At 41.8% G+C, this 27,903-nt stretch overlaps 4 protein-coding genes and 1 non-coding gene across 10 annotated transcripts in view; 3 read left to right on the top strand and 2 right to left on the bottom strand.

Annotated features, from left to right (window-relative positions):
- Window positions 1-84: 84 nt before the first annotated feature.
- Window positions 85-3,829, bottom strand: LOC147147540 (protein eva-1-like). 5 transcript variants are annotated; one of them, XM_086030718.1, is made up of 6 exons: window positions 1,377-3,828; window positions 980-1,015; window positions 847-897; window positions 608-749; window positions 358-515; window positions 85-238 (listed from the first exon to the last, which is right to left on the bottom strand). In XM_086030718.1, exons 1-6 carry the CDS (start codon window positions 1,450-1,452, stop codon window positions 219-221), a joined length of 483 nt encoding a protein of 160 aa, XP_085886844.1. In that variant the 5' UTR covers window positions 1,453-3,828; the 3' UTR covers window positions 85-218. The 5 variants fall into 5 exon arrangements, with proteins under 5 accessions (XP_085886844.1, XP_085886841.1, XP_085886842.1 ...); XM_086030715.1 differs by lacking the exon at window positions 85-238 and having other exon boundaries at window positions 246-515; window positions 1,377-1,629; window positions 2,110-3,829; XM_086030716.1 differs by lacking the exon at window positions 85-238 and having other exon boundaries at window positions 246-515; window positions 1,377-1,552; window positions 2,110-3,829.
- On the top strand, window positions 3,394-3,494 carry LOC147147541 (small nucleolar RNA U13). Its single transcript, XR_015087009.1, has one exon. It is a non-coding gene; the product is annotated as a small nucleolar RNA U13 (small nucleolar RNA).
- mak16 (MAK16 homolog (S. cerevisiae)) lies at window positions 3,399-11,007 on the top strand. Its single transcript, XM_086030708.1, has 9 exons — window positions 3,399-4,105; window positions 4,309-4,358; window positions 4,671-4,780; window positions 4,882-4,946; window positions 5,702-5,853; window positions 8,937-9,066; window positions 9,139-9,255; window positions 9,337-9,402; window positions 10,050-11,007. The coding sequence occupies exons 1-9, from the start codon at window positions 4,091-4,093 to the stop codon at window positions 10,266-10,268; spliced, it is 924 nt and encodes a 307-aa protein (XP_085886834.1). The 5' UTR covers window positions 3,399-4,090; the 3' UTR covers window positions 10,269-11,007.
- LOC147147538 (ras-related protein Rab-14-like) lies at window positions 10,635-21,242 on the bottom strand. The gene is made up of 8 exons (XM_086030713.1): window positions 21,062-21,242; window positions 20,625-20,684; window positions 20,469-20,522; window positions 17,534-17,711; window positions 17,391-17,457; window positions 14,252-14,339; window positions 13,990-14,020; window positions 10,635-13,817 (listed from the first exon to the last, which is right to left on the bottom strand). The coding sequence occupies exons 2-8, from the start codon at window positions 20,674-20,676 to the stop codon at window positions 13,640-13,642; spliced, it is 648 nt and encodes a 215-aa protein (XP_085886839.1). The 5' UTR covers window positions 20,677-20,684; window positions 21,062-21,242; the 3' UTR covers window positions 10,635-13,639.
- Window positions 21,243-21,507: 265 nt separating this feature from the next.
- LOC147147537 (actin filament-associated protein 1-like 2) overlaps window positions 21,508-27,903 on the top strand; it is a 9,780-nt gene continuing 3,384 nt past the window's right edge. Inside the window, exons 1-6 of one of the 2 annotated variants that reach the window (XM_086030701.1) lie at window positions 21,508-21,689; window positions 25,184-25,318; window positions 25,394-25,488; window positions 26,754-26,874; window positions 26,935-27,167; window positions 27,495-27,674. In XM_086030701.1, the coding sequence (XP_085886827.1) occupies window positions 21,674-21,689; window positions 25,184-25,318; window positions 25,394-25,488; window positions 26,754-26,874; window positions 26,935-27,167; window positions 27,495-27,674 (780 nt within the window). In that variant the 5' untranslated portion in view covers window positions 21,508-21,673. Of the gene's footprint in view, window positions 21,690-23,410; window positions 23,487-25,183; window positions 25,319-25,393; window positions 25,489-26,753; window positions 26,875-26,934; window positions 27,168-27,494; window positions 27,675-27,903 lie in introns of those variants that run through there. The other variant, XM_086030702.1, reaches the window with a different exon arrangement.

The raw sequence follows: 27,903 nt of genomic DNA, 5'->3' as shown, positions 1-27,903 counted from the left end.
TGTGTATCTACAGGGGTGAAAATACAAAAATGTATGTGTTGTCTTGATTAAATACTGTTTGAAAATACAAGACAAGGGTCAATCTCTGGAATGATGTTTTATTCCATCTTCAATAAACTAGTTATACCACGACATCATCAACCTCATCATCATTATCACCATCATAATCATCATCATCTTGCTGTGACAGGAAGTGAGGCCGCCATGATGAAAAAAGGTCAGGCAGTGTTGTCGTCACCTGCAAAACACAACAAGGTCAAAGTGTGTGTGCATGGAAGTGTGTGTCTATGTTTGAATGTGCGCATGTATCCCTATATCTTTGTTTGGATGTGTGTTTGTGAATGTGTGTGTGCCTACAGTCAACTTTGACTTTGGCAGGTGCAGGTGGCGACGGTGGCGGCGCCTGTGCAACGCAGGTGTAGGCCACCTGGAGGTATCGTGTGTTCTCCTTGCAAGGGTACTCTCCAAATACCAGCTCGGTGACGGGAACCTCGCAGGATCGCCGGTTACCGCAGCTGAAGGTGGGACATACACGCACACACACACACAGACACAGTCGGTGACGCTTCCTGTTTTTGCACAGGTGGGTGCGTGTGTGTCTTCTCACAGGTCCTCCACCACCAGCTCGGCCCACGGGAAGGAGCAGAAGACGCCCTCGCCATCGTCAGGGTGACGCTTTCCCTCGCCGCAGCGTGTACCCACTCCCACTTTGTACAGAATGTGGTCCAAGCGGATCTTAAAGCTTGACTCTGCGCAAGCACACACGCACACAGCGGGAACATTAACACACACAGACAAACACAAATGTCAAATGACAAACACAATCGTGTATGTGTATTTTCTTACCACATGATATCACAGCCGTGTCGTTGTGACACGCGTAGACCACCACGCCCTCTGTGACACATCATCGCCACCATCAACGTCCTCCTCCTCCTCATCATCATCATCATCATTTGTGTGTTTCGATTAAACTTACCACTTGTGTGAGAGAGGAAGTAAAGCGCAGAAACCACTGGAAAAAACAACAACTATAAATCATGTTTGTCATCTGTCACATTTTACATTGTCTTGGCATGTTTATTTGTAGTACTGTATATTTCTGCATGTATCCATCACACAATACGTAAACGCGCGCACACGCACACACACGCACTTACACACAAATTTCATGTAATATTCTTATTTTTAAAAAGAGCCGTTAAAAGATGTCCATGAACACTTAGTAAGAGTAGTAAAATTCAATCTAACACTTGATTGTTAAATGTGAAAAACATAATATACTTAAAAAAAGTAATTATTATTGCAGATGCTTTTAAAAATAGTGATGATGTCGCCAATGTAAAACCAAAGATTAAGTGTGGTGGTATACTCACAGGCCAAGGCGAGCATCCTGAACATGATGGCGGCGTCTTTCACGCAGGCATCCAGTAAATGCGCCACCGTTAGCATCGCGGCTATTTAAACATCTGCCACGGACAAGCACGCGCAAGTCCCAAGCACGTAGGCTAGCTGTCGCCACCGCCGCGGGCTAGCGGGCTACATGGGCCTCCTCAAACAGATGTGACGAGCGTGTCGAAAACTGCTGCACAACTCCATAAATGCCAATTTTTGTACAGCGTCCAGCTGCTTCAAAATTTTATGGGACAGATGTGACATTGATGGCAGCTGCAGCTAATAACCAACAACAACTGAAGCTTTAATAATAATAAAAATAAAAATAACAATGCATGTTAGTATAGCATAGATACTTCCAGCATCAAATGTGTTATCATGTATAAACAAACCATCATTAAAACTTGTAGATAAGCCTAAGCATCCAAATTTAAGAATGAAGGTTGTTAGCAACCAAACTTTCATATGGAGATTGTTATCGTCAAACTGTGAGCCATAAAACTTTAGCATGAGGTTTTCAGCATCAAAACTCTTAGCATCATGACTTAAGCATGGCTGTTATTAGCGTCAAAAACTGTACACATTAAAACGTTAACATGGAGGTACCTATACTGTTAAACCTGTTAGCATCAAAACTTTAGCATGAGGTTGTTAGTATCAAAATTGTCAGTGTTAAAACTTTAACATGGACGTTGTTTACATTAAAACTCTTACCATCAAAACTTTAGAAGGGATTTATCAGCATCAAACCTGTTCATATTAAAATTTTAACATGGAGGTAGGTGGCGTCAAACCTGTTTGTGTCAAAATTTTATAATGGAGGTTGTTAGTGTCAAAACTGTTCGCATTAAACTTTAACATGGAGGTTGTTAGCATGAAAACTCTTAGCATCAAGACTTTAGCATGGAGCGTATTAGCATTAGAATTGTTAAACATTAACATTTTATTATGTGGCACAAATAATATCATCAAAACTGATAAAATGTAGCAAGGATGGTTGTTAGGATTAAAACTCTCAAACTGTTAGCATGTTAGCAACATCAGAACTTGTAGAAAAAACCTCAGCATCCAAAAATTGGCATAGAGGTTCTTAGCGGGTTTTGGAATACTAACTTTAGCATTGACGTAGATTTTTAGCACCAAAACCATCAATTGTTAGCGTCTATTGGCATCCAAATTTTACCAAACAAAAAGTACATTTTACTAAACACAACAGACCCTGAACTGACAAGTCCTGGTGTTATTTGGTTTTATGTTTCATATTTATTGGGTAAAAATAATGTTTACTCTAAATAACATGCTGTAGACTTTTATTCCATGAATACTTGCTTTCGTATTGTTCTATTTAATCCTTTCCTCCATTTTCTTTTCATATATTTACTTTGTGTGCTTTAGCATATATACTGTATGTTTATATAATTGTTGTTTTAGGTGTTTTACAATAAAAAAATATATAATTTGATTTTGATTGTGCCTTTTTTTTCCTTTAGTTCTTATTTATTTATTTTTTTGGTTTTTTTGTCTTTTTATTTACTTCATTTACTACTGTTCTTATACCCTTCAGTTTCACAATGGCGTCACAATTAGGTTTCAAGAAAAAAAAAACGATTCAGAAATTCCGGAAGCAATAATTGCCGTCATAGTTGGCACATGTACTGTTACTAAATTTGTACTACGTCTAGCACCGTTACATTTCACAATGAGTGAAACTCACGACATCTATGTCCAGCCGTGAGAACGACAAACTATGACGTCATAGCCATCCCTTGAGGGTCAGTACCAACCCACAATGCACCGCGACGGCTGTTGAAAATTTACTTCTCTTTCGTCTTCTTGTCTTGAAACATTCTCGTCGCTTTCTTGCGTAAGCATGTTTGAGGATATGTAATTATGATGTAACGTCACAATAACATGACACTCGAAGTATTTGAAAACAAACCATTAGCGTAAAAGCTGGGTACGTGGTATAGAAATGGTACGCGCCATATTGAAAATTCGATCCTTCGGTTCATGCACGTGATGACTGGTGTATTCACGGACACTTCGTGAAAGGTACTCGCCTACCTTGTTACGCTATGAGTGCCCCAAACCGTCTGACCATGAACTGATTTCAACTAGATCACATTCATATGTGTAAAATGGCAGTCAATGTCACGTCCAAGCATTCGCAAAACTATGTGAAATACTTAGGCGTTGTGCCTCATGTCATTTTGTAGTTTTTTCTTACCGTGGTCAACCATACTCGAAACTCTAACCCGAAGGCAACGACCCACACATATTTGGTTGCCGGAAATTACTTCTGACATCAACATGGATGTTTCACTATAAGGCTGTAATAACGACATGTCGTTCAACCAGCGACAAAACATCTCAATATTCGCAAGAGTTAATTCTGCTGCTGTGGACGTTTTGAATTTTCGAACATTTGCAAAACACGTGATTGAATGCCACGCGTTTTTTCACGCAGTCTGATCTCGCGATGTTTGACAATTTCTCCGTACATATTTCGAAACCTCGCGATAATTCAGCGTGTAATCGTCGTAAGCAAACAAAAATGGTGGATCGCTGCTCGTCCATGTGCTTCTTGTGAGCCGAAACGAATCTGTTGAAAGTCATTTGGAATCATTTATCTTTTTTCCACCTTGTTTGAGAAGAAGAGTGAAGTTTTAAGCGTCGCGGCGGACCAAAAGACGACATGCAACACGACGACGTGAGTGAACTAATACTAACAGCATCACACTAATGTTAGCGTGAAACTCGTCGCATTTTAAGTACAACAAACATTGTTGTTTGTGTTTACTAATGACTTCAAGTTGTAAATACGAAGTTTCGTGTTGCAAATGTCTCTTGTGTTCGCTAAAAATCGCTTATGTCCTCGTGTAACCCTATTTACTTAGTTTTCTGTCTGTGCAGGTGATTTGGGACATTATAGGCAACAGGCAGTTCTGCTCCTACAAGGTCAAGTAAGTTTAAAACACATTTTCACGAATTTGCTGAAAAGGTTGTTAGCACAAAACCTTAGGGAGGAGTGTCCAAACTTGGTGCTCGAGGGCCGGTGTCCTGCCTGTTATCCAGCTCTCCTTGCTGCAACACACCTGATTTAAATGATCAACTCTGAAGAAGCTTGATAACGATCAGGATCTCTTGAATCAGGTGCGTTACAGCAGGGATGGATGGAAAACAGCAGAGTTTGGACACCCCTGCCTTAAGGCTTCTGCTAGAAAATGTTACGGAGAGCCTACTAGAACTGCATAAGTTATTTTTGTGTGTTTCAGGACCAAAAGTCAAAGTTTCTGTCGTAATGAGTTCAACATCACCGGCGTGTGTAATCGCTCGTCATGTCCACTGGCAAACAGTCAATATGCCACCATCCGAGAGGAGAAAGGTACACCAGTGCAGCAAAGAAGCGAGATGAAACAATGTCATGTTGAAATGTGCGGAATATGCGTGTTAAAAGTTTTATATGGTTGTACGTCGGCGGCACAGGTCAGTGTTTCCTCTACATGAAGGTGATCGAGCGAGCGGCGTTTCCTGCCAAATTGTGGGAGAAGGTGAGCCAGCGCTAATGACACCTTTGTTTTAAATAAATGTTTTAAATTTGTGTAGTTATTTTTTCTGCAGATGTGTTTACAGACACATTGCAGCACAGGTTTGTATCCTTAGGTGTTGTTTTGAGGCATATTGGCCATTGGGTGATGTAAAGTGCAAAAGGTTTTGAAGGTACATTTTTGTGAGGTTCTGGGTAAAGGCTAATAATGAAGAGTGGGAAGGTTACAGTATTACAGTTTTATTTTTGCATTCAATATTATTTGGCCTTTTGCTCCATCCCATGAGTCACATTCTTCCTGTGTCCATTCACAATTGTCTTTTCCTGAACTGACCTTCTTTAAGCTTCTGATTGAGTAGACTGGTATTGGCTTTAAAAAATCTCAAATTTGATTTGAAATAGCATTTTAAAATTCTTCACCATCATAAATGGGTGGAAAGTGACCTTAAAAATGTAGTAAGTCTTACAGTTGGTGGAAGTGGCGCTCTTAAAAGTCATAATGTGATTCTTATAGCTCTAAAAGCTTTTTAAAAGTCTTGAATTTGGTAGAAGTGGCATTAAAATCGTCTTTACTAGTGGTCTTATGAAGTCTCACACTTGATAACGGTCTTGACAGTCTTACATTTGGAATGAAACTAGCACTTTAAAGGTCTGTGAAATTCTTTTAAATTCTTGAAAGTCGTAAGTGTGATAGAGTGGCTTTAGAAGGAAGTGCGCACTGCATTTCAATAATGCTGACGATTGTTCATATCGACGCAGGTGAAGCTAAGCAAGAACTACGAGAAAGCTCTGGAGCAGATCGATGAGAACCTTATCTACTGGCCTCGTTTCATCCGACACAAATGCAAACAGCGCTTCACCAAGATCACGCAGTACTTGATCCGCATGCGCAAGCTCGTCCTCAAGAGGCAGTAAGTAAACGTCTTCTCCCGTCTCCAAACATGATGGAAGTGCTCTTGGAAGAATCGAAATGTCCCAAATTTGATTGAAACAACAACAAAAAAAGGTATTTTAAAGACTTGTGATGTATATGGTCTTTGAAAAGTCCTAAAACTATATAGGGGTTGAACCAACTAGTCAACTAATACTCACATCAGTGTTTAGGAACATACGAAAATTAGATGATTGGGGATGAGTGATACGGTTAGCCTCGCGTGGCTGTCTGCGACTAGTCCAATCGCCAATAGTTTTAAGGGTGATCCCGGCGGCAACCGATGAATAGACTTTGACTTGATGTTCATCACATTATAGTCGACTACAGCAAATGTTTAGTTGTCTTTAGACTTCTAAAACTGAGAGGGGTGTGATTTTATGTTCCTCCTTAAAATTTATCCAAGTGGTCTTGAAAAAAAAGGTTTTAAGTGTAGCATTTTGGGGCTGGGCATGGACATGGCAAAAAAATAATCATCTATCCATCCAGCCACAATACATATTTTTAATATCGTCTTATCTCTATTATTATTGAGATTTCTTTTCCCCCAAAATTGTTTTAAACTCTCTGTACTGCAAGCAAAAGAACTAGAGAGGATATCAACATTTTATTAACAAGTGAAAAAAAATTAACAGAAAAATATTAAAAGAATTCTACTCGACATTACAATAAATGTTGAAAAATATTAACCAACACAATGAAAGGGAAAGAAACGCATTTAGAGTGTAATAGGGTGCAATGGCTAACGTCGACCAACAGAGGACAGCATTGGTTCCCTTACGAGGGGCTCCAAAGGAGAGCCTTGCATTCTAAAAGCAAAGAGCCACACACGAATGCTATAAAAAAAAGTCATATGTAAAGTGCCACTTGGATGATCTTAACATTGGCGCCTATATAACAGGTTTGCATGTGAAAATGACATCAGTACTAAAATGCCAAAAAAGACTTTAGTGATTTAAGGGCGTTTTTTTATTTGTGATTAGATTTACGACAAATTGGCCCGCCCTCTTTTGGGGCGCGGCTAGTTATTTTTTCGGTCACAGCGGTCTACGTCACAGGAGGGAGGCAAGCGTGGTAATATTGCTCGCTTTGTCAGTTCTGTTGTCTAAAACGGCGACCGATCACCACCAAAATGCAAATGCACATTACTACTCTTGTCCACTTCAACCTGTGAAAGTATAAAAGTGTTCTGCATAATAGTTTGGATTTATTGACATAAAACGTGATCTCATCATGATCACCTCCACAAAATCAAAATTACCGTGGCGATCGCTTCTCCACTTACACAGGATGAAGCGGACAAGAGCATGAATGCGCACACGAACCCCGACTGGTTATATTTCGGACATTTAGCTACGCTAAACTCGTGTCAAATCTCAGGAGGCAGACGGCAACTGGCAGCGGGCAAGCAATCAGGCAAGCATGGATCTTTATCCCCCTCCTTGCCTCCCCGGCTAACAGTAGGATAACGGCACGGCAAATAGCAACAACTACCTTCAGGCCATTAAAACAAAAGGCGTTAGCACAACAACATTAGCTCCTTACTGTCCGCCCGGCCTGCGTCTTCATGTCGCGGAGTTGCCTCCCAAGCAGTCGCGTGCGTTGTCCGACACCGCTTGCAGCCGGCAGCTTCGGCGTGAGAGTGAGGTAAAACCTCATCGAACAAGCGTCATTGTTGAGCGAAAAGTTCCAGCGAGGAGGCTGACTGCACAGCCGAGTGTGGCCGCATTGGAACGTACCGTTTCGTCTCTTACGTTCCAAATTGGACGGCGCGTTGTAGGTCAAAAAACTGGGGCCATTCCTCATCCAAATAAATGTGCACGTCTACTCATTCACACTTCAGTCTCTGTTAATATCCTGACTGGTGTTTAATGCCTCACCCGTCCTAACCGTGATCAGCAAGGAAGCAGTGTGCGCTCGTCCCAGCATAGATCTAAGGCTAGGTTCACACCGCAGGCAAATGCGACCCAGATCGGATTTTTTTGCCCATATGCGACCTGTATCTGGGTTTTTTTTTTATGACCGTCTGAACAGCTTAATTCCGATATTTTTCAAATGCGACCTGGGTCGCTTTCATATGTGGTCCTAGGATGCATATCCGATCTTTTCCAATGCGTTCGCGGTCTGAACGGCCAGGTCGCATATATCCGACATTGACATCATCCGGAGCCCAAAATGTGCTCCGCGCAGGCAGAGGGAAACTGCTGGCAGCAGGGGATCGAATGCACATAGTTGTTTTGTGTAACACTATTGACTTTATATTTTACTTTAATTTAATCCACCCTGAAACATGAAGCATAAAATGGATATTTATGGCGATTGTAGTATTTCAGCCACGGCTCAGCTTCATTTGTTACGCAACTGTTAAGACGTGACGTCATCGTTAATGATGTCTCCATGAAATGAGATATTAAAGTCTCGCCTCATAATTTCCCCCAAATACTGTATTTATTTCTACCTGCTATCTAATCGCTTGACTGTATAAATGCCCTGACACGCTGGACCACATTTACTTCCGCAAACACAATGTCCGGTGTGACGTCGTCTCTTCTTCTGCGCATGCGGGCCACTTTGACGACGCATGTGTTCATACAGCAGACAAGACCGAGGTCGCATTCATAATGTAGTATGAACGCTTACACCAAAAAATCTGAATATATATATCTCACGGAGAGGTTAATCGTTTTGATATGTTGAAGTGGTCATTAGTAGGAACCTCCACATAAATTTTGGTCCCAATTGAGCACCGTTTTTGGACGTTATAAGCAGTGAAACTACAATGATTTCCAATGGAGAGTTTGTAACCGGTCCCCCCAGTGACCCCGACCAAACATGGATAGAACGGTAGGGGGCGTGGCCATTTTCATCATTAAAGCGGCGTTATTCATGGAGTCACTTATTTCCTAATTTCTCCCAAATTTATTGATAAAATAGAAAATGACAATTCTTTTCATTTACCCAATCAAAAAATATATAAAATTAAATTGTTAGTGAAAACATGGCCATCCCAACAATCCCTTGAAGTCTTGAATTAAACTTAAGATGTGTCAAATCTGCCTCCAGGAGGAAGCTGGTTCCCTTGAGCCGTAAGGTCGAGCGACGGGAGAAGCGCAAGGAGGAAAAAGCTCTGATCGCGGCGCAGCTGGACAACGCCATCGAGAAGGAGCTGCTGGAGAGGCTCAAGCAGGGGACGGTATGTAACTGTGGCCAAACATCCCGACGCGGCACCATGCCACCTTTTAACACAGTCTTCCTCCCTTTCTAGTACGGCGACATCTACAACTTCCCCATCGTGGCCTTCGACAAAGCTTTGCAGCACCAGGAGGAGGAGAGCGAGGCGGAGGAGGAAAGCGAGGATGAGGAGGTGGAGCGGGACGACGAGGTGAGCGCGGAGATCGGGTCGAGGTGCAAAAATGGCCGCCGGGAAGCAGGGTTTGAGTTGATGGCGTGGCTTCCTGTGCAGGACGTGGGCAAGAGGGAGTTTGTCGCCGCCGACGAGGTGGAAGAGAGCGACCTCAGCGACTTTGAGGTACAAAACGACGTCGTCATGTGACAAGTTCGCACTGCAGCGAGGGTCCCATGTTTGCCTTTTTCCTCTCTGTGTTGCCGTTCAGTGGGTTGCAAAAGTATTCACACCCATGAGCAACATTCAATTTCTTGGCACAGAGCAAAGGAAAAGGTTTCACTTTGCATGAAAGAAAATGTGCAACTCAAAATAACAAATTTGATACAACGGTGTTAATACTTTTGCAACAATGAAATACAGACTTATGCAATCTATCTATAGTAAATAGTGCCTATGAAAACTGATGGATTGTTTATACTATTTTCTTTCATACACATAGGTGAAACACTTTTCCTTTGTTTTGTGCCAAGAAATTGAGTTTTGCTCATGGGTATGGATACTTTTGCAACCCACTCTAGGTATACAGTGAAACCCAGTAAAATCCACACGTTTTATTGTTTTTCTAAAAGTAGCAAAACAACTTTTGTATAAATCAAGCCCAACAACTCACTTAAACATAATTTCATGTGTAAGGAATAAAAGGGCAGAAAAAGTTGCCAGGATTAAAAAAAATACTTTTGGAGTCGGGGGCACAGTGGTGTGATTAGTCCTCAAATGTATTTATTTTGCCTGCTGGTATGCAGCTCCAACATTGTCATGTCTGGTTTCAGGACATGAACAATTTGAGGACGAGCAGCGACGAGGAGGATCAGGAGCAAAGCGACGAGGAAATGTCAACTGAGGATGAGGACACAGAAGCAAAGGAGAGGACAAAGTCACGCGGCAAAGGCAAATCTCCCGCCAACGGCTCCGCGGCGCGCAAGAAGCGAGCGTACGTGGAGATTGAGTATGAAACTGAGCAGCCGGCCGCCAAGAGCTTTGCCATGTAGGAGCCGTTGGCATCGTGCCTGTCAATCAAACTGAACTGTCTGCGATGTCACCACAAATACAGCATTGCAGTCAATCACTGCTGTTGCCAGTCATCTGACTACATGTCATCATTAGTCGTCCAAAAGATGTTCAAAATTGCATTGTTTTTTCCAAGTAATTCTGCATACTCCAATGTCAACAAAAAGGTTCCTAATTCAGATTGATGTTTGAGTTGTATTGTTTCCAATTAAAACATTTTGAAAAACTGATAACTTCAAAAATATAAATGACAATTGTACATTTTTGCTAATATTTTTTTCCATCACTAAACACGCATGGGTCATTGGCTCAAATTGACCAAAACACACAAAAAAAAACCAAATCAGTAGGGTTCATGAAATTGATTTTTTTTATTGTCCATTAAATCTTAATGAAACGTGATGACATCCCATAAGACGACCAAACATGGAGTCTATTTACTTTATTTACAAAGATGTGAATCCCTACACTGGTAGCAGATGGAGGGAAATGCGTACTGATGTACAATACAGTATAAATAAAAAGCCAAATCATCACATTTTGTTTGCATTCGATGAGAAGACGGTGCCCCCTACAGGCTGGTAATTCTGATTTTCAGAATGAGCCATGTAAAAGATTTTTTTTTTTTTAATTTTTGCTAGTATACATAAATTGATTTTGTCTGAATTATAGATTTAGGTAGGATTAAACTGTATTTGGACTGAATTTATGTTTATCTAGTGTAGATGGTTTTTAGGGGATTTAAAGGGGAAGTCAACGAAAACTTTTTTTTCCAAGAATACGTACTATGAAAGCCCACCACTTGAAAAAGGGCATTCTGATAAATATTGCGTTTGTGGAATAAGTGTTAATCCACTCATTTTGAGCCACTTCTTGGGGCGGCCATTTTGGCTTCTTTCGGCTGAAAATGACATCAGAACTGCTCACAACGACCAATCACGGCTCAGATTCAGAAAACAGGTCAGCCATGATTGGTCGTTGTGATGTCATTTTCTGTCGACAGAAGACAAAGTGGCCGCCCCCAGAGATGGCTAAAAACGAGTGCATTTTGCTGCTTAATTTATATTTCACAAACACAAAATTAATCAGAATGCCGTGTTTCAACTAGTGGGCCTGCTGGGAACATATTCTTGAAAAAAATGTTTGGGTTGACTTCCATTAAGTAGATTCAGGCTATATTAAAGAACTAGAGAGGGCTTAAATGGAGTAATACTGGATTGAAATGAATTTAGACTGGATTAAAGTGTCTCCAAGAAGAAAGTTGTTTTTTTTTTTAATGTCGAACATTTGCTGATTTACATTTTTGCGAGACAACAAGCGACAATGTCGGGTGAAGGCGGGGCTGCCGTCGACCAATCGGAAAGCAGCAAAAAGTGCAAAAACAAAAAAAACAACCCCCCAAAAAATCTTTAGCGTTAACTCAACAGGACAATACAAACGGCGCGCCAGTGCCCCTGAGAGGCCAAGAGCAGCCAACACTGCGCCTTTGCTAGTTTAGCAAAGGCTACGCGGAGGCCCACTGGAGAAGAGCTAAAATGCACCTGGAATGCTACATCAGGAATGAGAGTGTAAGTGAGCTAGCATATTTTTAATCGCTAGAAAATAAACATTCAAATGAAGGACTTTACATAACACCCAAAAATGTTTGTTTTTTTTAAAAAGTGATCATGTTTATGTTTAAAAAGTCTGTTTTTATGTTCCTTCAAGAACCTTTAGTCCTTCCTTGGACCACATTTTACATTTAAGGAGAGGTTTGTCATTGAAACACCAAAAAGAAGGACAAAGCCTTAATTGAACGAGCCAGGATAACTGAACCTTCAGATTCTGGTCTGGTATTTGGAATAACCCCAACTCTTTGTGAGTCAGACTAAGAGAGACAAGGTTTAGGACCTTCTTGGTCCACGTCTGGTCTGGAACTGAGACTCTTGGTGGAATTTGGATTTGAAAGACCTTCCATTCCAACAGAATCGCTTTTGGTGAACTGTCTGTACCCCTGTGCCTAGTCCTCTATTAGTGTGGTTCTATCTAGCCTGGACTGAAGGAGACCTGGTTTAAGACCAACTTAGTCCAACTTTATGGTCTGAGAATGAGAGTCTAGGTGAACTTTGGACATGACTCATGTGCAACAGCTTCCACTCCAGAAGAAACATTCCTGGTGGACTGTCTGGACCCTTGACCTGGTCTGTGATTATTTTATTTTTTTATGACCTGGACCAAAGGATACATGGTTAAGGAGCTATATAGTCCACATTTGTGGTCTGGGAATGAGAGTACACGTGTGTGTAAGAACTTCCAGTCCAAATGAATCATTCATGGTGGTCTGTCTGTACCCTTGTCCCAGTCCGCAATTATTTTCTTTTGTTTTCTGACCCGGACTGGAAAAGACATGGTTGGGGACCTTACCTAGTCCACAAGACTCCAGGTGGACTTTGGACTTGAAACGTGTGTAAGATCTTCCAGTCCAGAAGAAACGTTCCTTGTGGACTGCGTGGACCCTTTACCTAGTTTGCAATCATTCCAGATCCATTCCATTCCAGAAGGAGACTTGGCTTTGGGAGTTACCTAATCATCAATTACAGTATGGGAACGAGAGTCTTGTGGACTCTGGGCCTAAAGATGTTTGGAAGCTCTCCCAGGCTACAACTAACGTTCCTAGTGAATTTTCCAGTCATCTGACCCATTACCCGATTATTCCAGTTCTTTCTGACCGAGACTGAAGAAAAGCTGGTTTAGGACCTTACTCAGTCCACATTTTTGTTCTGGAAATTAAAATCTGGTTGGACTTTGGACTTGACACATGGGGTAACATCTTCCACTCCATAAGAAATATTACTTTAACTGTCTGGGCTCTTTCTCTTCTCTATTATCATTCCAAATCTTTTTGACCAGGACTGAAGAAGACCAGGTTTTTGGAGCTACGAAGTCTATTGTGGTATGGGAATGAAAATTGAAGTGGACATTGGACATAAAAATGTTTGGTTACTCTTTCAGTCCAAAAGAAAACCTGATGAAGAACAACAGACAATCTGGACTTAACAAGGTGTAGATGTACTCTAGATGACAGAAAAGACCTCTGATGGTTTTTGAGGTTTTGAGTGAGGACCTCCTGGAATATGACAGGTCCAATTTGATATCCACATGCAGGAACAACTTTTATTTCTCTTTTAGAGAATTCTGGGAGGATTCAAGTGAAGCAGACCTGTGATGAAATGTATTTCCTGCTTGGGTGTTCCAGAATGAGACATCAGGGAGGGATTCAAGTGAGTTCAGAGAGACTCCCGACCAGGAGAGCCGACAAAGAAAAAAAAGCAATCTGTCCGTCCTTGCATCCGTCCTTTGGTCCATTGGTTGGTTAACAGCTGCATCCGTCTTTGGGGGGCTGGCTGTCCGCGTTGAGTCGTCCCCCCTGTGGCGCAGACGGTTTGTGCTGCACTCCTGACTCTGCTGCGTTCAGGTCCAAGCTACCGTCTTGGATGTTCTGGTAGATCCGCTTGGCCGCTTCCAGGAAGGCTTCCTCCACATTTTCACCTCTGCACCACCACAACAACATCTTAACGCGCATGTGTGTGTGTGTGTGTGTGTGTGTGTGTGGGTGTGGGTGTGTGCGTGTGCGTGTGCGTGTGTGTGTGTGTCTGTATATGTGAGAACGACAGCATGAGAGTGCGAGTGTGAGTAAGTGTGCGTGAGCGAGCATGTACTCACGTCTTGGCGCTGGCCTCCAGGAAGAGCAAACCTAAACCAGAAGAAGTCAAAAACACCAATCAAGCACTTACAGCCATGATGACATCACACAACTTCCTGTCTCATCAGCCAATAGCATCAAGTGAATCTTCACAGTGAGGAAGAAAGGCTCACAAGATGATCCCCCAGTCACGAGTGCACCCATTTAAAAGAAATACACTCATACGTTGACATTTAAATGTCACAAAAATGGACATGGAAAAAATAATAAAACGTTCCTCACCGTTCTCGTCAGCAAACTGTTTGGCTTCCTCGTACGTGACGTCTCTCTGCGCCTCCAGGTCACCTTTGTTGCCGATCAGGATGATCACCTGCACACACACGACAACATGTTTACAGTCAGATACACTCACGGACAAAATTGTTGGTAGTCCTCTGTTAATGAATGAAAAACACACAAAGTGGTTCCAGAAATCACAAATCTAACAAAAGTAATAATACATAAAAATGAAATGAAAATTAACCAATGATGGTACCCTGGAAAATAATTGGAAAATAATTTGACCATAGGGATACACAGACATCTTCAAACTTGTAAACACATCCGTTTAAATGGGGTGACAAGTTGTCACTGTGCGGTTTGGTGACATGGTGTGAACAGCACTAAACATGTGCCAGAGGAAGTGAAGGAGAGAGTTGCCCAAGGAGATTAGAAATAAAATTACAGACAACTATGTTAAAGGTAAATTGACGATTTTATCCATGTTTGTATGCTGCAAAACACTGATTAAGATGACAATAAAATTAGTAGAAATGTCATAAGAGCTTCCAAAAGTAGGGCTGCCACACATTTATTTTGCTAGTAGACTAATCACTAACTGTAGTCACGATTAGTCGACTAATCGGATAATATACAGTAGGGGTGTAACGGTACTTTAAATCACATTTCGGTTCCGTTTTTTGGGAAATTTCGGTTTGGTATATTTTCGGTATAAAAAAAAAGAAAAAGATTTTTAAAAAAATATATGTTTATTTTGAAAAGATGACAAGTAAATGGTACATTTTTTAGAAAAAATAAATAAAAGCGAAACATTCGTGTGAAATTACACCAGAATGAAAAAATACACTACCAATAAAGATCTCTTAATTTTGTAAATGATTAAGACACTGAAGTCTTTAAATACTCAGCAGCAACAGCCTATGACACATCTAAGTATTCAAGTTATAGACAAGCTCCTCATTACAGTACATGTATACACTTTTTGTGATGGAAAAAAAAATACATACAATAACAGTTACAATTATTGCTAACTATATTAAAACTCTTTTTATTATGAAAAAAATACATTAACTTTAAAAAGTCTTTATGAAATTGTATACACTTTTTAGGCATTGAAATCTTTGAATGTTCAACAGCATATTGTAACGAATTGGGTTACATATCTGTGTTGTGGTCGGATTTGTGTGTTGCTGTGTTGTGATGTTTCCGAGGTTCATGAATGCATCGTACGGCAAGGCGAGAGGAGCAGCGGAAACCAAGAAGAGCGCGAGCAGTTGTACTTGGATTAATAGAAACGTGATAATTAAACTACGTCTGACGGCGTGTTCCTGGAAGACGCTACAATACGATCAATCTCGCTATTTAAGTTTGACGTTTTTGCTCCCTCGTCTAAGAAACATTCACAGTCAGATGATGCCGTCCATATTAGACGTGCTAGCTGCAACATAGCCGCCGATCTCATGTAGCAATGTTGGCACACAACTTTCAGACTTATCCACGCACTTTTCCCCCTCAGCGATGCGGAACAGGAAAGCCAGAATAATGTTCCCAAGCAGGAGACCACCGTGTACGGGGGGACCTTCGAGCTCTTTTCTGGCTCTCTCTTTTGTGCCGCCACCCTCCTCTTCAGCGAGCAACAGTCAATAGCGTCCGTGCATAAGCTCGCGCTAATAATAAAAACTGATCCGGAATGGTAGGCAAGTTGGACCGAACCAAACATGCCATAGCGAAACGTATTAATTCGTGTCCCGTTACACCCCTAATATACAGTAATCCCTCGTGTATCGCAGTTAATGGGGACCAGAAGCCCCCACGATAGGTGAAAAACCGCAAAGTAGAGTTTGGCTTATTATTGTTATTAGGGCTGGGCCGATAATTCGATATCAATATGTATCGTGATTTACACGTGATCGATATCAATAGAAAATGCCTTCGATAAAACTTTTGATAGAGGAAAAAAAAAAAAAAAGAAAACAAACCCGTTTGCAGCATGGTACGTGATGTAGGCAGCGCGCTTCCGCCTCCAAACGTGAAGAAGAAGCGTTTAAACCAACAAAGAAGAAGCATTTAAACCAACGAAGAGGCTGTTAAGTCAACGGAGCATGCGCGCCGGCCCGGCGAATTAGTGACCCATGTTCATCCAAACAGGCCCATGTTTCACACTGATTAAGTAGTGAAATCAGGAGTAAATTGGGAAAATGCACTGTGCGAAAGAAAACAAAAACTTTTGTATTGGTTTTTAATTTTATCTTAATTTAACCTTTATCCAAAAGGTTTTGTTTTTTTTCACTAGTGTGCATAATTTAAAAGTAGTAAATTGATCGACACAATCAAAATGTTTTATGCATCTAGAACAAAAAAAAAAAGAACTTTTTCTTTGTGCACTATAACGTAGTATATTGCAACAAACTTAATTATGGGTTTTATTGTTATGTGATGCCGATGAGTGGCAAATGTCATTTTTGTGTTGAATGCTGACATTAACGAGTTCATGAACACATCACTCCGGTCGCGAGAGAGACCGAGTGAGAGAAAGAGTGCGAGTGAGCAAGCGAGCTCTTCCTGCTGCCATGTCCACCACGGGCACAAACACACACTGTTTTGGTTGTTCATAAACGCGAGGTCACTGACTAATGCCTCCTTAATCCAAAGTAGACGCTACAATATGTTAGCGTACCAAACAGAACATTGTGTTACAACGTATGGTATGTATGCTAACTGCAGATAACTTCGAGACATGACTGTGCCTATGTCAGATATCAAATCAGGCATAAAATACAACTTGCTTAATTTTTTAATCCCCATCGTGCTGCCATTAAAGGAAGGTTTGCATTGTATTGAGTATATTTGGCGAAATGCGCCGTAACCTTCGGACTCTGTTGCCAACACGGATTAGCCCTTACACTACTTTACACATAATGCTTCTGTTTACATCTCATATGACCCGAATTACCACTACTGCGCATGTGTGTTGCAGACAGGAAAAACAGTCAGCGGGAGAAGCGGCAGTTTTGAGGGACAAATAATGCACCAAATAAAGAAATGTATTAATAAACGATGTGATTAGTCGAGTAATCTTGGCAGCCCTAGTTCCAAGTCATTTGATTTTGCCCTTGGCGAAGGTTTATCGGGGGTCCCTCACCGTGTTTGGGTTGGTCAGATTCCTAGCGTCCGTCAACCAGCTGCTGAGATGATTGTAGGTGCTTCTCCTGCACAAACACGAGTCAACATCATGTAACATGAACATCACCTGGTGATGTCATCACAGGTGGCGCCGCCCCCTACCTGGTGATGTCATAGACCATGAGGGCCCCGGCAGCCCCCCTGTAGTAGGACCGGGTCACGGCCCTGAAGCGCTCCTGGCCCGCTGTGTCCCAGATCTGCAGCTTCACCTTCTGGCCGTGGACCTCCATGATCCTGGTGCCAAACTCCACGCCGATGGTGTGAGGGCAGTCGGCCATGACTGTGCATGATGATGACATCATTTGTTAATAAAGCAAGCATTTAAAGTGAACCACCGGCTGTATTGTCTTAACCATTCCCTCACTAGATAGTGGATTTTGAAGCAACTAGGTCCAAATTCAGAGTTGCACCATCAGTATTGCATCATGTTTTGCATCATCTACGTTCATTTCCATTAGCCCATCTAAGCCATTTTGCAGTAAGCGCTAGCATCAAACGAGCTGATTTGGGTTTGACAAAATTATATTTAACTGAACGTTTGGGTGTTTAAATTATACAATGGTGAATTGTCTTTTGTTTTGTGTCAGTTTTACAGTAGATGTCAACTGGGAGTGACAAAGAAACAGCTTGAAGTAAGCATGCTCGGACTCTTTGGAAAATCTGTGTGAGCGTGAAGGTCTTTTTGTTCCTCCCATTTCTTGATGGCAAAAGACTGAGACTTAAGTCATATTTTTTAAATGTGTTTTAATAAGCTTAAATGTGTTTTATAATATGTCTTTTGCAGCTGTTTTGATTACTTGCTTGTTTTGAATTTGACTCAGAACGTAAAAAAACAAACCTTTTCACGGTATTTTAATTTTCTGAGTTTGTGGTTTTAATAAGCTGCAAATTTTAATCAGCAAAGTTACAACAAGGAACTGCTTGAGAAATGTCAATTTGCATCCAATGGCTCAATAAATTTGGTTGGTTTCATCTTTATGTGAAACTGCCAAGATAAAACAAGTTTTACTTGATATTCAAATTTTTCAGGTAGTGCCTGTAGTCTTTCCAGCATGTCTCTTCCCATTAGAACGTGCCCAGAACACCTCACCAGGGAGGCGTCCGAATCAGATGCCTGAACCACCTTATCTGGCAAATGGTAAATGGGCTGTCACTTGTATTGCGTCTTTCTACCTTAGGTACTCAAAGCACTTCACAGTGTACCTCATTTACCTACTGATGATGCAGCATCAAGAGCAACTGGGTGTTCAGTTTCTTGCTTAGGGTTACTTTGGCATGGTCACAATGGGGATTGAACCCACAACCTCTCGGTTGGGAGACAACCACTCTACCACTGAGCCAAGCCACCCCTGGCTCCTTTCAATGCAGGGGAGCAGAGGCTCTACTCTGAGCCCATCCCGGATGACCAAGCTTCTCAACCTGTCTCTAAGGGAGGGCCCGGATACCCAGCGGAGAAAACTCATTTCGGCCACTTGTATTCGGAATCTTACTATGGCGGTCACAATTTTTGTGGTGTAAAAAAAAAAAAAAAATTACAGAGAGCCTCAAAACCCGTTGCAGAGTGTCAATCATACGCGTTGTATTACCCAATTGTTTCGTGTGTGGTGAAGAATCGCCGACTTGATTTTTTTTTTGCAAAGGTTCCACCGTCTGGCTATGTCGTTCCATGGACGGCAGGCGATATGGGCAAAAAACTCGATAACGATAATTTGACAATATTCTATAGAAAAAAAAAATTTAAATCTGCACTTACTTCACAGACCAATAGTGGATAGACAGTGTTTGTGAACAACATCTCTTTTAAATTGCTGAATGCAGTTTCTGCAAAACATAATGACATTCTATGGCAACATTTAACAATGAAGGACAAAAAATTATGTGTAGACTTACATTGATTTTTGGGAATATTTATGTCATTTAAATGCCTCTGCTGTTATTCCCTAATGATGTGACGTTTAGAGCTGCAGTAAGTACTGGTGTACCACTGCCAAATACTGGAGGAATCAGAATGAGAAAAAGGAGTTAACTACAGCAATCAGAATGGGGAAAAAATGTGTTTCATATGTGACGGAAGTGTCACCCAGCGAGAGAAAAAAAAAAAGACGTCGTCATGACAACACCCATTCTCATACATTGGCCACCGTATTCAGAATAAAGTTGAATAACAAAACTGCAATTTACCGAAAAGTGCATTTTCCCACTCATTCATCACTGTGATATGGAGACTTGTGACTTTATTCATGTTCAGTTGTGCCCTGGCGTTACACTAATAAGCGAGTAAAGAATATAAGCGAGTAAAGTGAATGTTAACCGATCATCCAGGCTGTCACGTTTGACTTGCTCGCTAAAGTACTAAGTGTGTATGTGCGAGTGCGTTTATATTAGTTGGCTCAACACGGCGACTGTTTTCTGAGCGTGTGTTTAAGATTTGTTTATGCTACATTTTCCTCGTACTCCATATGGCTCGTGGTGCAACAGAATTGCTCTTCACGGTGACCGTTTTGGCACATCTAACAATGTTATTCCCACAAACTTCAGTGTTGTCTAGCTCAAACCATTTACAGACTACGGACAATGTGGATTCGCGCCTCTCTATGAATCCCCGCTCGACATTCCTCCATATTTGAAACAGCTCGGCTGCAGTGCGGACAGAGTCACGTGACCGGGTCCTGCCCACTGATTTGGCGAATGATTATCACTTCCTCCTCCTCTGCCGTCAATGCACACTGATTTTCAGCATTTCCTCATACTTTGCGGCCGTCGACTGACTCGAGTCGTTATGCTTTTCGAGGCAGTATTAATACTGGATAATGTAAAATTACACATAGCGAAAGCAAGATTGACAATGATATCGATGATGATATATATTGCCCACCCCTACGGCAGGCTTTAGGTTAACTGAAGACTGTAAATGGTTCTTAGGTGTGAATGTGCGTGTGAGTGGTGGTTTGCAAATATGTGCCCGGGTCTGGAACATATTCCCGGTGAAAAACTGGTGTTCACTGTTTATCAAAGAAAGAAGATGATAAGGACGTACATTTCTTCTCTGTGAATTGGTGCAGTAGACACGACTTGCCCACACCCATGTCACCTTGGAGAAGGAGAAAAATATACAAATAAGTCACCCTGAATAAGAAGAAAAGCAGAAAACAATCAAGCTGATGCTGGAGAGGGTGTGGTCATGTCGGCTAACCGATGATGATGTACTTGAAGATGTAGGAGTAGTTGTAAGGCGCGGCGGTCATGTTTACTTCTGTGGAGAAAATAAAAGTTTAACAAAATATCTTCACGAAACTTTGATTATCTTAAAGCTTACGCAGGGAATTAATAGCCAGTTTACAAGTGCCAAAAAAAGGGAGCTAACACTTAGCCCAACTGTTAGCTCTCAGGTTAAACTTTCATTCCGCATTAAATACAAACGCACATCTTTAACACAAATGAAAACTCCCCTTTTAGGGAAAATTAATTCGGGGCGGGGAAAAAGCCAAATTCCCTGCGCTAACTTCGCTAGGCGGCTAGCCGGCTAACAGCTGGAGCTTTATGTAGCGAACAGCCGACAAACCAAGACTCACGCAGACAAAAAAATAAAAAATGAAACGCCTTGAGTTGTTTCAAATGTTTTCCCTTTACCTTCCTTTCCGGGTGTTCGTTTTCAGCGTAAAAGGGTGACAAAACAGCAGCTGCGCGGACGGATAATTAGCTTCGTTTGTTAGCTGTCACGAAGAAGCCTCTTCCTCCTCTTCCGCAATACTTCCTATGCATCCACCAAAACACGTCAGGTATCGCGAGACTTCCTCCAAGAACCGCATGACTGCCTCCCTCGACGAAATTAAATTACTAATAGTTTAAAAAAACGGGAGGAAACGTGTTTGTGGCGAAACATTTTTGTTGATGTACAGGTGATTCTATTGAATCACCAATCAAATTGTTAATATTTGACGTTTCTCATGTATTTTGGAGCGTATTCAACCGTGTTTGTGTGTTCCAAGATTTATTTTGTGTGCTTGTGTGTGAACCGCCTTTGTTGTGACGTCACGGTCACGACTCCGCCCCTCATACTACTTCAGAATCAGCAGAGCAGCAAAGTAAGCAGATCAACGAGGAGACAACACAATTTCTTGTCTTATTCTAGTGTTTTCTTCTAGTTGTCTCTCTTCTTGTCTCTCTTGTTTTGTTCTTCTTCATCATCTTCGTTATCATCAGTCATGAGAGTGAGGAGCATCATCTGATGAAAGAGATAACATGGAGAAACAGAAAGGTAAACATGCTCACTTTATAAATAACACAAATGAAGATGATAATAATAACAATAACAATAATAATAATAATTGCAATAATTGCTCTTGTTGTCAGCATGTTGATTGGTGAACAGAGAACGTTCCAAAATCAGTTGCTTTGACAATGCAGAGATTTAAATTCTTTTAAGAATCACTTCCTTTCCACTTTACAGTGGTGTCTTGAGACACCTATCTCAAATCATCTTTCTCTATTGAAATGAATGCAAAATTAATACAAAAGCAAGTAACCCCCCCCCGAAAAAAAACCTCACCAGAATAAATTGTAATTTTTTTTTCTTAAGAAAATCTGCACTCAACAGTATTGTCGTGTATAAAGCCACATAGTAATAATATTTGCTGTCCACATAACCTGCAAAAATGGAAAATGCAAGCAAAAAGTGTAACCCCACCTAATGTATTGTTCTTCCTTGTTCTCCTACTTTGTAGTTTATTGACGGTTAGCAAACCATCTTAATGTTGCATTACCACAACCAACTGATCATTTCACTGCAAGGAAACCAATGTGAATTGATGATGGTGAGATGTTATGAAGTTTGCTGGCATCATCTAGCAGTCAGGGTCTGAAGAGGTTATAGTGGTTTGGTTTTAGCCCCTTCACCTATTTCTAAGGAACATCTTGCAAGGCTTCTAGAGTCTCACTGGAAGTCTTGGTGGTCTTGTAGAAATGGTACAACGAAGTCTAGAGAAGGATTTTCAGGTTGTTTTGAAGATTATGGAAGGTTTCTAAGAGTTCCCTAGGAAGCCCATCAGGAGTCCCAGAAGGAGGCTCTGGTGATCTTAGTATCATATGAAAGGTTCTGTCATCCGAAGACCTCTAGGACTTTTTCAAACCTCTCCTCACAAGATCTTTGGCCATTTCTTAGAAGAATTCAGGAACCCTCCTGGACAGTCTAGTGGTATTTTGAAGGATTCTGTAAATTCTGTGGTACTGTAGTCTTCAGGAAGGTTTTGACGGTCTTGTAGAAGTGTCATATTAAAGTCTAGAGAAGGATTTTCAGGTTGGTTTGAAGGTTCTGGTTTTACTTTTGCCCAATACGCTGGAATATCTTGGAAGTTTTGTAAGGACTCCTTGAGATGGAATCCCAGAAAAAAGTCCTGGTGCTCTGAGTATTGTGTTGGATGGCTCTATATTGAGAAAACTTTCAGGACTTTTTGAATCTATGTTAAAGTGTCATTTGCCCAATTATTGGAAGGTTAGGACCTTCTAAGACCACAAAAGAAAGTTAAGTGATCTTTTGGAAGAATTTGTAAGTTTGGGTGTCTCTCATTATCATGGACGGTTCTATCTTTAGAGGACTTTCATGACCTTTTAAATACTCTGGTAAAGTGATCTTAGCCCATTTCTCGGAAAAATTCTCGCACATTTTAATACCACCGATTAGTGTTCTTTTGAAGGACTGTGTAACTTCCACACAGGGTTCTCTGGTCCTAAAGGTCTTGGAGAAGTTTCTTGTGGTGGCCCATTGTACACTCACCATGATGAAATGAAGATAAGGAACATGTCAGCTGAGGCAGGTTGAAAAAACATCATCATAATATTATGGACTGTGTCCCAGTGGGTGAAGCTGGATGCTGATTGGATGCTGAAAAACATCAACATACTCTTATTCTTCCTCCTCCCTTTTTCTTCTTCGCTATATTTAACAAACGCGGGATGAAAGAGAAAGCTGCTCCACACCCTCTGACACACGACACTCACAGTGGAGAGTTGTGGAGGATTCCCATCTTTGTACTAATTTGAGGCTTTGGTTTTTATGGTAAAGCATCTTAAATCTTACACGCTCACACACACATATACACACACACACACGCACACACACACACACAAAGTTACAGAAGTTACATCCAGTTGCGTTGTTGTGCGAGTCTGACATGGATTTAGTGTGTTTGTGTGCTGTTGCATCAAAGCCGCAAACAGGAAGTGATCTTGATGTTCAGATAAGTGTGTGTTTGTGTGTGAGATAATGTGTGTGTCGTCATTGCGATGGTGAAGTGTGTATGTGTGCGTGTGTAATGTGAGACTTGCTGCTTAAAGCGGCAACAGATCACTGATTAGCAAAATTAGCATCATCTCCCACTCGGACCACTCTCAATACAGTCTGTGTGTGGGTGTGCGTGAGTGTGCGTGTGCGTGCGCATGTGTGCGTGTGTGTGCGTGCGCAAGTGTGCGTCTGTGTGTGAGTGGGAAGAGACCCATACAACAATGGCCGCCTGTCTGGGAAGGTTAGCTCGGTAGTTGTTTGCTAGTTAAGTTAACTGCACTTTTCTTTTGTTTGTGTTGCATTTACATTTATATGTTAATTTGATTGTAGAAGAGACTGAGGGAACATGCATAAAAGTGGAGATTGTGAAGCAAAAATACAGTACTACCATGTTGTAACATGTTGATAACTATGATGGATTCGGCTGGCCTCTATACAGTACCGGTGTTGCCTGGTCCTTAGTGGTTTCTAATAACTTTTCCAGGTCCTTGCTGTTTTCTGCTGGGATCTATTGCTTTCTGGCGTGTTTACTTGTATGTTGGTCTTTCTTGGTTTCCTGTTCGTTTCTGGGTTTTTTGGGACTTGTTTCTCTATTTGTCTGTCTGTTCATTTTTGGGCTCGACTTGTCTCTTTTGGTCGATGCTGATCTTTCCTGATCCTTTTTGGTATCTTGTGGTTCATACTGATTTCTGTTGGTTCTCTATTGGTCTCTGCTGATCTTTCTTAGTCCTTTCTAGTGTCTAATGGTCTCTGCTGATTTCTGCTGTTTGTCTGCTGGTGTCTGCTGGTCTCTTTGGTTGACTATTTGTTTCTACAGATCTTCTTACTGGCCTCTACTAGTCTTTCCTGGTCTCTATTAGGCTTTCCTGATCCTGGTCCTTACTGCTCTCTGCTGGTCTTTGCTAGTTGTTGTTTCTGGTAGTGTCTACTTGTTTCTGCAAATCATTCCTGGTCCTTTCTTGTTTCTTCTGGTCATTGATGGGGTCTGCTCGTTCTCTGCTGGTTTATTCTGTATTCTGCTGGTATCTACTGGTTTCTATTAGTGTATACTAGTCTTTCTGTTTTTAGTTGGTTTATTCTTCACGTTTCTGCTGGTTTCTACATGTCTCTATCTTTTTCCTGATCCTTGCTGGTTTCTGCTAGTCTCCATGTTGATGCCTTTCACATCGAATATTGACCTGGGTAAAAAGCAGAACATTTATGGCTTTAGTCTTTACCTTGATGTCACAGTACTTCTGGGTTGTAAAAGTCTTAGCTTTGTTGGATGACACTACTAGTGAACAAACCTTTTCATGACATTTTTACCTGGAAGTATCCTGGTGCCTGTTGTTTACAAAAAGTTTGAAATGGTCTATAGGCAGGGCGAAAGAGTCAATGGACTATGGCATAAACATCAAAGAGTCTTTTGTTGACATGCTCTGTGGTTCTGATGATGATGATGATGATGATGATTTGGTCTACATCTTGTGCAGTGTTGTCCAAGCTGATGTGGGACCTGCAATCCTTCCTTTCGGTTCTGGACTCAGAGAATCTGAGCTACATCGCTCAGGCCCAGAAGAAGTCCATCTCAGAGCTGGTGTCTTCGCTGCAGACGCAAGAAGCTCCAGGTTACCTCCAGTCCACGCTAACCTCCACACCTTGCTCACCATTAATAGGTTCTCACTTGTGTTGTTTGCTCCTAGTGGAGGACACCGAGTATGTCATCATGAGCTGTCCGTCATCATCGGCGCCTAGCAGCCAGGCATTAAGAAACTCCAAGGTCTGGACAAGAGATGCGGTGAGTCCATCCTGACACTGGGAGGCCACAGTGAAGCATTTGAAGCGGTTGTTATCCTGTTAGCATACTCATGAAAGTCATGCTTATGTCCAGTAGCTAACTGTTTATCTGTTAAATGCTCCACATTTTCCACCTGTTAGCTGCTAGCTGATAACTACCAAGCTGTTAAATGCTACACAATGGTCACATCATAGCTGCTAGCAGCTAACGTTTTAGCTTCTAAATGCGTCAATTGCTACCTGTTAGCTTCTAGTTGCAGCATCCTTACAGCACTCGGAAACATCCTCACTCTCACATTCATATTTCTGTCAAATTTGTAACTCCTTACCAGCTGTTAAATGCTCCACTATGATTACCTGTTAGCCGTTAACTGCTAACTATTTAGGTGCTAAGTGCTCGATTATGTTAGCTGCTAACCTCTAGCTGTGCCATTATGACAGCATGCCATGAGGTGTCACTGCCACGTCAGGAGGATCCTTATTAAACTGAGTTTGTGACCAGTTGTCAACTGCTAACTAGGCTAAATGCGGCGTGTTTTCCTGTTAGCTGCAAACTACTAGTTTCACTGTGATAAGACACCACCAGCCTCATTAACTTGTGTGTATGTCCAGTTGCTAACTGCTAACTAGTTGCTAACTAGTCAATTGTGTTTACCTGTTAGCTACTAACCGCTAGCTGATCTATTTTGAGAGCCGAGAGAGTCAAAGCCAAGAAAAGTAAACAAGAGAAGATTGTGCGGAGAAGAATCCAGCACAGGGTTCATGTTTGATGTTCTGGTGCACCCAGTAAGTTCTTGTCAGAAGACAGACATGAAAGACGAAAACTGGACCAGAACCAGAATCTTCTTTTCTGGTAGTGGAGAAGAACAGCAGGCTGCGGTGTGATGTGGTCCGCTAATGACAGAGTCCTCCTGAGGTTTGGGAGGAGACGGTCTGTGTGCGTGTGTGCGTGTGTGCTTGTGCGTGCGCGTGTGTGCATGTGTGTATATGTGTGCGCGACAGGATGTTTATATATGAGGCCATCTCTCGTCTATCTGCCTTCCTATTGGCTGAAAGCTTTGCTGCGGCAGGAAGTGGTCACTGATGGCTGCTGATTAGCGTCTGGCCTACGTGATGGATGCACACACACGCGCGCACTCTCACATTCAGACACACGCACACACTGAATGTGCACACTCCAGTGGGAAATTGATCTGTTACTCATTCATTTATTATCCAATCATTTTGGTCATCATGTGACCACCTGACCACTTGTCCACTTTCAAGGTCCCTGCGGCACCGTACTGCCCACCAGGGGGACTCCAAGCTCCTGGTGGCGATGAGAACGAGGATGACGATACCTATGAAGAGGCACAGCCCTTCAAAGCTAACAGCAACAGTCACCTGGGTATGTGCACACACTCACACACACACGCACACTGAAGATGACATCTTGGCAACCCCCCAGAGCGAGCTGAATCAGAGAACAGCTACTACGAGTCATACGGCGAGGATGCTGAGGATGACGACGACGATGATGAAGAGCACATGAAAGATAGAGCTCACTACATCCAGTGGAGTTCCTCTCAGCCTTGTCTCAGGCCACCTCCTGAGTCTCGCCTGTGCGGGTACCTGTGGAGGAGGAAATGGTTGGGACAATGGACCAAGCAGCTCTTTATCATCAGGAACCACCTCCTGCTGGTGTGTGGTGTGTCTTACCTTAATTTTCAGTTTAGTGTTTATTTTCACTTTCATTTTCTCTTTATTTTTCCATTTTTAATTTTAATTTTCAATTTTGATCATATTTTCTTAAGATTATTTATTTTTGCAAAAAGTATATAACTCATGCTGGGTTATTTATATTTCTAAAATGTACCCACTCATCAACTCACTAATATTCACCTCTAATAATACTTATATACTTAATAATACTTAATGATTGTTTACTTTTATTTGTTAAGAAATTTGCCAATTATAGTAATTTTTGTGTGTGTGTATTTCTTCTATAGTATGTTTTCTATGTTTCAGTGCTACAAGTGTGCGCGGGACCTCCTCCCTCATCTACAGTTGAGCCTGCGTGGCTGCCAGCTGGTCTACAAGCTGAAGAGCAACAGGAAGATTCCACACCAACTCAAGCTTCTGCTGCAGGGAGCCGACACCCTGGTGCTGGGGTACAGCAGCTTACAGCAGGCCAATGAGTGGCGCCAGGTCAGCACACATGTGGAAACTCATGACTCGTACAACAGCAGATATGATGATATGAAGTGCTCACACACTGTACTTGAGTACAATTACCTGACTGAGGAGTTTCATTTGAAAAACTAACAAAAAAGACAAGAGGTCACTGATAGTGTAGTGGTACACACGCCTGAGTTGTGTGCGGGCAGCGTGGGATCGATTCCCGCTCAGTGACAGTGTCTATGTGTGCCCTGCGACT

Source organism: Filicampus tigris, chromosome 5, assembly GCF_054856515.1.
Source record: "Filicampus tigris isolate MCC_2025a chromosome 5, RoL_Ftig_1.0, whole genome shotgun sequence".
NCBI classification, from domain to species: domain Eukaryota; kingdom Metazoa; phylum Chordata; class Actinopteri; order Syngnathiformes; family Syngnathidae; genus Filicampus; species Filicampus tigris.
The sequence above is the reverse complement of the archived record's forward strand: the minus strand, read 5'-3'. Positions and strand labels throughout refer to the sequence as shown.